The 8,759-nt window shown below is 43.9% G+C and overlaps 1 protein-coding gene across 1 annotated transcript; it reads left to right on the top strand.

The window, feature by feature from the left end:
- Nucleotides 1-639: 639 nt before the first annotated feature.
- LOC115375892 (cysteine/serine-rich nuclear protein 1-like) lies at nt 640-8,582 on the top strand. Its single transcript, XM_030075483.1, has 6 exons — nt 640-706; nt 761-788; nt 3,295-3,506; nt 4,563-4,825; nt 4,912-5,214; nt 5,764-8,582. The coding sequence occupies exons 3-6, from the start codon at nt 3,296-3,298 to the stop codon at nt 6,757-6,759; spliced, it is 1,773 nt and encodes a 590-aa protein (XP_029931343.1). The 5' UTR covers nt 640-706; nt 761-788; nt 3,295; the 3' UTR covers nt 6,760-8,582.
- The last annotated feature ends 177 nt before the right edge of the window (nt 8,583-8,759 follow it).

Genomic DNA, 8,759 nt, shown 5'->3' with positions numbered 1-8,759 from the left:
ATTACTGATATTTACATTTTATATAACATAGTTTTCTTCCTTCTTCCTTTACTACAACTACTTCTTCTTTCTTTATTTATTTTTTACGTATCTTGTGCTGAAATGTGGCGCAACTTAAGGTTATGTCGTTCCAAAGGTTAACACACAAATGTGATGAAACGATGCACCCTTTTTTAGTGTTTAAATCCCATTAGGCACAATTAAATGCTTCTTTTATCATTATTGTTTTCGCTATTTATTTTATTTTACTTTTATTTGTTTATTTTTTACTGGGATGGTGTTGCACATTCGCTGTATAATTATAGGCTATTTCAGTGATTGTTGTGCAGATCTCTCATTAGATTTATCCAAACAGCATTAAAGTTTGAAGCGGTTATATCGTCACATTTTTAAAAAATTAGTAGACCAAAGTGGCCATTTGTGATGTTTATAGTTATCTCACCTAAATTAGCTATTTTAACACTGCATGCTAATTGACCTGTACTTTGCTGACAGTTGTGCGCATGTGCCGAGGAGGATGAGTTCCGGTGTGGTTTCCAGCCCGGACTCGGGAGTGAACTATCTTGTTCTTTAAAAAAATCTATTATCTTTGTCAGGTCGCTGAGCTCCTCTCATATTCACACCAGTACTACTGTGTAGCCTCACATTAACACAGAGGGACTCGCAATGTTGAGCTGGCGATAAGACTCCGTGTGGACTCCAGCTTTTATCACCACCATCATCATCATCACCATCATCATCATCATCATCATCATTATTGTTATTATTATGCTGTCCATTCCTTCATGGTGAGTAAACACAAACTAAACATCACTGTAACACTCCTAACAGGAACTTATAGTGTGTGTGTTGTGGGACTTAATGCTGTTTATGTTGACTTTGTCGGACTTGATGTTTTCGGACAGCTCCTGTAGTGTCACTGTCACCGTCCAATCATATTTTTAAAACGCTGTTATAGACTTGCCTGTCATTATAAAAGTCACTGTGGCTCTTTTTCCGTAATGGGACGATGATACAAATCTGAGAGTCACCCACTGTGGAGACAACTCATAATTATGGCATGAGTAATGTTTCATAAAAAAAAAAAAAAAAAAAAAAAAAAAAAAAAAAAAACTTCATATGAGAGGCTGATGAGGACAGGCGCTCTGCCCGGATCCACTCTCCTCTTGTCGGACAACAGGGACGGCTCGCTCCGGTTACAGGATGAGAAACTGTGCTCGCCTCTGTTTTGCTTTGCTTTGCTGTAAGAAAAGCGGCGGCGGAGGGGGAACAATGTTGTCATTGTGGCTGACATGATCGCCGTGTGTCTCCTGGAAGGGTGAAGAGGTCAGCTGCCTAATGACGAGGGTTGCCAAATAGGAAAAGACTTCACTGCCTTTACGACCGATCACCGTGACAGGCTCTAATATTATTATAGAGGCTCAACACTGACTTGTTAGTGACCTTACCGTGCCACTTTTATCTCCTATGGTATGAAATCAAATTAATATTATGCTAGATTTACCTCCTCCTCTCTGCACACTACACACACACACACACACACACACACACACACACACACAAACATACACTCCAATACCTAGAGTGTGTGCAGTAGCTGCTGCTGCTGCTGCTGCTGCTGTCTTTGAATTATTTATATCTCCTCAGTGGAAACCCACATCTTGTAACTCTCTCTTGTATTAATTGTAACGAATGTGATCTAAATGGGGGCATGACCAGGCACAGACACAGTGTTAGTGTATTATTGCTTGCTTGCTATTAAAATAAGTTTACTTTTAAGCTTTAGGGATAATGGGTGTAATGATGACAGCAGCTGTCAGTCGCTCATACTGCACATTTTCAGGTGAGACAAATGTACCACATCGTGGTGCCTACACAGCAGAGAGAACTTCACTTTATTGACACAAGAAGCCGTCTTTTGTTTCCCCCTCTTATTTGCTGATGGATCCTGGCACACACACTCACACACACACACACACACACACACACACACACACACACACACACAGTGGCTTCACTGGTTTTAGTATTTGCTTACAACTGACGATCAGAAGCCCCTTGTCTCGTCCATCCTGAATGACTCAGTGTGCCCTCCCTGGCTCGGAGTCCCCTGCAGGACGGCCTGTTCCTGGCGCTGTGGCAGCCTGGCCTGTCAGTGCAGGAGCAGCCCGGGACCAGGTGGCCATGAGTGCGCACACTGCTGCCTGTATAGGTACAAGCAACGTCACAGCTTCACCCCGTTGTGCCTTTTTGTGGCGTGTGTGTTGCCTGTGACCAGCCAACATTCCTCAACCCCCACCTCCTCCCCCTCTTCTTTCCCCTCCTCCCTCTGGGACTTGAGACTTTAGTTTGCAGAGTTTAAACCTGCAAAGATAGTTGAAGTCCTCCCACTGATCTCCTTTTGCTAGTTGGCAAAAGTTCACAATTGCAGTAGATGTTATATGCATATTTTCTGTTGGATTGTCTCCTCAGCGGTCTGTTTTTTTGTTTTGTTTTGTTTTGCTTTGTTTTGTGTTTACTCTGTAGCATTACGTTCCAAACCCTGCTGAGGTTTGTGATATCTAAATTTTGTAAGGTGTTTATGCATGTTTTGATTTATTTTCCATGTGTACATCCAAAAACAGCAGCTTCACGGGTCATTACACCCCCCCACCCCCCCACCCCCAGTCCCTAGAATACTCTGTTTGTACTGTCTGTTTCCACGTATTCTTCACAAAAAAAAACTAAGGAATCATTGGAATGTTAATTACTCTGTGGGGAAAAGAAAAAGAGCTATTGATGTTTTTTTTCTTTTCCCTGTCCTAACTTTCCAGCCAGTGTTAAGCAATACTGGATTTCAGTACACATTTGTTAACTTATGGAACATCAGTTTGGAAAGCTAATCAGTATCAAGATATAATTAGCCTAAACAAGCTGATGTCCTGAAACCGGGTCAACCAGCAGAGCTGCAGCGCTCTGCTCTCTATAGGAGAGACCTCTCCCTCCAAGTGTCACAAAAGAAGTATCCAGTTTCTTGGCTGCATGCAGCAGAGGGAACATTGCTGTTGCAGTAGCACTACAATGTTATTATCATGCCATATCTGCTCATTGATTTGCATAACTTTGTGTTCCTGAAATGGAAATTCTGAAAGGAATATTGCCAATGCACGTTGCATCCGTGTGGATATAAATACAGAAGGTTCTATTAATAGTGTTATCGCAATATTGATCTGTGCATTTATTTCCTTGGTATAATAAATAGTCATAAAAATGTCTTCTTCTTTTTTTTTTTTTTTTTGCTCTGTCCTATTACAGAATGTTTATCAACCACCACAGCCAAGCAATGAAAGGGCTTCTGAAAAGAAAGTTTGCTGAGGTGGATGAAGATCCCTGCTACTCCTCCTCCTCTCCTCCGTCCTCCCTCTCCTCACCTGCCTCCTCGGAGTGGGAGTCTGACGGGGAGAGCGGCTCCTCCGTCAGCCACGATTTCACCCCCAGCAGCCCCGCTTCACCTGCCAGTTTACCCAGTAAGTTTGTGCACGAGCATTAATTTTTCGCCCTCTTTCAAATAATGCAAACCTCTTCCTTATCTGGCCGATTTCAAATGAGTGTGTTATAGGAGTGTCTCTTATCACTCTGCAGCAGCACTGTTAAAAGATACTGATAGGAGACCGCTAGCCTTAAAGCCATTCGTGATAATGCACAGAGAATGACTTGCCGCTGGGCTGTCTGTCCGGTTGTGTAGAACATCATTTGCCTGAGCAATAGGATGTTGTGGAATAAATTTGAATACCAAGGTCTCTTTAAACAAGCTGTATCAAATGGCCTCATTCAAATATCACACAGACAACATAAAGCATCGATTTAGTAGCCACCTGCAGTCATACAATACTGTGCAAGTTGTTGTTGTTGTTGTTGTACAGCACTTGAGCCTTTTGTACAGCAATTACAGGCTTGATACTCTGAGCCTTCCTCCAGCTTCAAAGTCCTCTACTAAGTCTCACAACTGAGTCATCGTGCAAACAGTGCCCCGATGTGGAGTGTCGTTTTTAGACAGAGGAGCAGCTGAAACAAGCTTAGTCAGCTGGTCTCAGTTGTTTACTGACTTTTGGAACAAGAGTTCATCCGAGAGTTCACCCTCAGTTATGTGTGAAGGTCAGATGATTTGTTTTAGCCAAACTGTTAAACCAAACAGTCGACCTGATGGATATTAAAACCTACACTGGCAGAAATATTCTAAATATGCACAGACAAACCGCTGCAAAACAGCACTTAAAACCCACTTCACTCCTTTCTCAGCCTTTGATCTGTCCACCATTGCAGTGAACCTTCTCCTTGGTGTTTTCCTTTGCATATTTATGTTCAATCATTCACCCAAATTACTGCAGTCAAGCACCTATAGTGTGTCACCTAGTGGCTGCTCAGAGAACTACAGCAGAAATGGCCACATCAGACTTTGCAAATCAGTGTTCAAGTTGATTGATTTCATTTTCAAACAGTATATTGCAAAGTTCCCAATCCCTAAAGCACTATATGGTCACTCTAATACTGATATATAACTTCTCTTTCTCTCGTGCACCCAGTCCGTTCCATCCTGAAGAGGCGCAAGCTGACAAGTGGACAGAGTAGCGTGCGCTTCGACTTGGTGACGGTGTTCCTGTTCCCGCGCTGCCAAGGCTTCACCAGTGTGCCCAGCCACGGAGGAGCCACCCTGGGCATGATGCACAAGCACAGCGCCCTCCACAGGTACACTCTGGCCGAGCATGCACTGGAGCAACGGCGCAGGCGCAGGGAGAGGCTCCAGGAAAGACTGAGAGAGGAGAAGCTTGAGGCCTTGAAACACAAAGTGAGTGGAATCGATTTCTAAAGTTGTCAGCATGCCTCGCACACACAGTTCCTGCTACTTACCATTTTATTTCCCCTTGACGCCAGTTGATTGCCAGCGGTGCCATCGACCAGGGAGAAGCCGACAGACTCACAGTGGATCAGCTCCCAGACGGAGACGCTGACATCCACGTCAGCGATGCCGAGCTGGAGGATGGGGGTTTCCTGCAGCCCTACTCCTCCAAACACAGGCAGGTGCTCCTCCAGGCCGCGGGGGTGAAGCGCATCGACAAAGAGGAGAAGAGGCAGCTTCACGCCCTGCGTCTCTCCAGGGAAGACTGTGGCTGTGACTGCAAGGGCTTCTGTGAGCCAGAGACCTGCGCCTGCAGCCTAGCAGGCATCAAGTGCCAGGTAGTGGTCATCACTGTTACATTGAGCATGTAAACAAATAATGAGACTATTTTTCTAATGTAATCTTAAACATGAATAGTGCCAGTCAATATGCAAATTAAAGGACTGCCAAGAACTCAAAAACTTCCAGAAAAATTATCTTCCCAACAGTAATTTTTACCAGCTATAATAATCAAAATTCCTATTTTTATATAACTGTAAAAATTTGGAGTTACAGGAGTTTGAACACTAGAGCTTTGTGTACCAATCCAGAGCGTGTTTGATAAAGAACAGTTGTTTTGCTTTGATTTGATCGGCTCACAGTCAGAGAGAGTGTACGGTGGCCAGCAGGGACATATAAGCAAAGGCCAAAAGCTGTATTTGCCTCAGGAATCCAAAATGTTATCATCTCAAAAAGTTCTCTATCAAAGACAAACTTTTCAACATTTCACTCTTGATGGGTGTTAATTTGGGACCCTGGTGCCAACTCCCTCACCTGTATGAGGAGTAAATTAAATCCATAGAACTGTTTTTTCATAGAAGTTGTCTCCTGCTGTTTTGGTTCCACAGATGGACCGCTTCAACTTCCCATGTGGTTGCACTAAAGATGGCTGTGGGAACACTCAGGGACGCATCGAGTTCAACTCCAGACGTGTGCAGACCCATTACATCCACACTGTCATGAGACTGGAACTGGAGAGGCGACTGCAGGACGACGCACTGAGCCAGTCGGACCAGACGGGACTCCCGGAGGACCTTCAAGACTACGAGGACCAGGGTGAATCACCGCCAGCGCAAGATGCCCAGGACAAGAGCTGCCCCTTTGGGTTCAGCGTGGAGGAAGACGGCCTTCCTCTCACCATGCCCTCGACCCCGTCCTTCCATTTTATCCCCGAGCGGCCTGTGGTGGAGGAGAACAGCTGCAGCAGCGACATGACCGACTCCTCCTCCTGCTCCTCTGCACACAGCGAGGACTCGGACGCCGCGGGATGCCCTGTGGGGAGCCAGGATTCACCCGAGGTGGATGACGGAGGGCTGGCCCGCGTCCTCAGCATCTGCGACTCTGAAAACGACGACTACTCTTTGTGTGGCCCGCTGAGACACACCAGGCAGCCCGGGACTCAGCACGGCAGCAGCTCTGGCACTGACACCACTGGATCCGGCACCGCAGACACATTCACAGACAGCATGGGCAGGACCTCGGTGGCAGATTATCTTGATGAAAACGCCAACCAAGCCACTGACTTCTTTGGTGAGAACTCCCTCGAGGGCTTCCCCAACACTCCCTCTCCCACTGTGGACTACTCCTCAGGCAGATACATGGACCTCAGCCTCTCCTCCGACTCCGACCTGGAGTTCTTCGACAGCGACTACACCTCCGGCCCGCTGCACAACTCCTTCAAAGCGCACCGCCACCTGGACAACTTCCGCCACCTGCAGCTGTTCAGCTCCGCGAGTCTCCCGCAGTACAACGAGTCAAGCACCTACCTCCTGGAGTCTCTGATTGGCTTGTCTGAACCAAGCCCAGAGCAGGCTCATCCAATCACAGATAACCAGCTCTTATAGGTGAATCGATGAGGTCTTGTGAGAGGATGAGAAACTCTCGAGAGCGCACTGTTTTTTGTATATTTGTAAGGATATTTCAATGTACAGAGAATGTTTGATAAAATATTTTTTCCCCAGCTGGATATTTTATATTGCATATAAAAATCTGCCTTTGTTGCAGAGAAAACACACTTGAGTCATCTTAACTTATGTCTTGTCATTTTAACTTTGATCCATCTATATGTGATGATCTCTGGCGTGTTATTTAATTTCTTCATGTTTAACAGTATCATATTTCTGTAACAGAGTAATAAAATAAAAACCTTTTTATTTATTTATTCACTGGTTTAAAACTTGTCCAGTGTGTGGTCATTTCCTGTTGACCACCATTGGTTCTCAGGATGTATTTGAAGAAACAAAGACTTGGGGCGAGCATAAAGGTATAATGTCACCGTTTTTTAAATTAATTTTTCACAATGTTGTCCCCTCGTAGCGAGGGAGGCAAACATATTGTTCTATGGTGGTAATGCAACTTGCAGAATTTACTTTCTCATGTTTTCCTGTGACATGTTTCTGGTATTTTCTGGTAGGTAAAATTTCTGTAATACTAAAAAATCATCCTCATCAGTGATGACTGCAGTCCATTTTCTGATTCCACTGTTTGCTGAGATGTTGCCCCGTGTCTGTCCAACTTCCAAACACAAAGTAGCCTCAACAATCTGCAACCACACAAGCTGAATAATTGTAATTATAAAAAAAATATATTATTTTTTAAAAAGAGATTGTATTAATATAAATGAAAACTTCTTGCAATACCTTGAAGCTTCCCTCTGGACTGTGTACAGGGTTCGGTTTAATTTGTTGTGCCTGTGTTAGACACCTTAAACATCATCTCAGGATAATGGGCATGGTGAATATTTTATGATTTTGCAAACTGCTGCATCACAAGAATGGTTTATCGTCTGCATTATTAAGCATAAGCGGTGAAAAAAAAAGGGTAATGATTTGATTATGAGGATTCTGGTTGTTTTTGTGCCCTGTTACTGTATGTGGTAAGCATGGCATCTGTCTGTGTGTGCAGGCAGGTGGGAGTTAAAGCAACACCTGTCAGATGCTTCATACTTACACAGCTAGCCCCTGTTGGTTTTGCAGAACTTTGTTGTATACATTCCCATATTAGTGAGGAAAATTGGATTTTCTTGAAACTGCACCTCCTTAACGAGTGCATTAATTGGGTTCATTATCGACCTCATTCGCATAATTGGTTATGTTTGTTGATTGTGACAGGACTTTAGGTAGCTCAAGTGCCTCTTGTTAAATAATCTGAGGGTGTTTTTTTTTTGTTTTTTTTTTTTGCATTATTACAGGTTTTTCTTTTTTAAATCCTATTTTTTATGTGCAAATAAATGAAATTATTTCTAGTAAAATGCCAAAAGACCCATTGATGTGACCGGTTGAATCCATCAGAGCTTCATTTTTTGCCCTTTAATCTTTCAGCCTAGTTTCTGTGGCCTGTTTCTTTTCTTTTGTGTGGTGATGCCTTCAATGACTGTGGGATGTTTAGCTCTTACAAGTGGAGCGCACCTGAAGAAAATGCCGAATGCGACCGAGAAACGCTCTTGATGGTTAATGATAAGAGGCTGATAGGAGGTGCGGATTTTATATGACATCTGAGTGTGTGTGTGTTGCAGACACCTGAAGGTAATGTGATGTCTTTGACTGTCTGCTCGGAGCTTTTTTTTTTTCCTTTTGGCTTTCTGTAATCACTCGTAATACCGTTGGATGGTTCCAATTTTCGTTGATTTTAATAAAGTAATAGTTTTAATAAAGTCATTTAAACATCAGTTGGTGTGTGTTTCTTCCCGCTGCTCTCTTGTGGATTTGTGTCCCTATTTTACAACTTCCGACTGTACGAGGAGCACCTGAAGGCGGCTCAAGCGTACACTGTGTGCCTTCCGTGTGTGTGTGTGTGTGTGTGTGTGTGTGTGTGTGTGTGTGTGTGTGTGTGTGTGTGTGTGTGT

Source organism: Myripristis murdjan, chromosome 17 (assembly GCF_902150065.1).
Source record: "Myripristis murdjan chromosome 17, fMyrMur1.1, whole genome shotgun sequence".
NCBI classification, from domain to species: domain Eukaryota; kingdom Metazoa; phylum Chordata; class Actinopteri; order Holocentriformes; family Holocentridae; genus Myripristis; species Myripristis murdjan.
The sequence above is the reverse complement of the archived record's forward strand: the minus strand, read 5'-3'. Positions and strand labels throughout refer to the sequence as shown.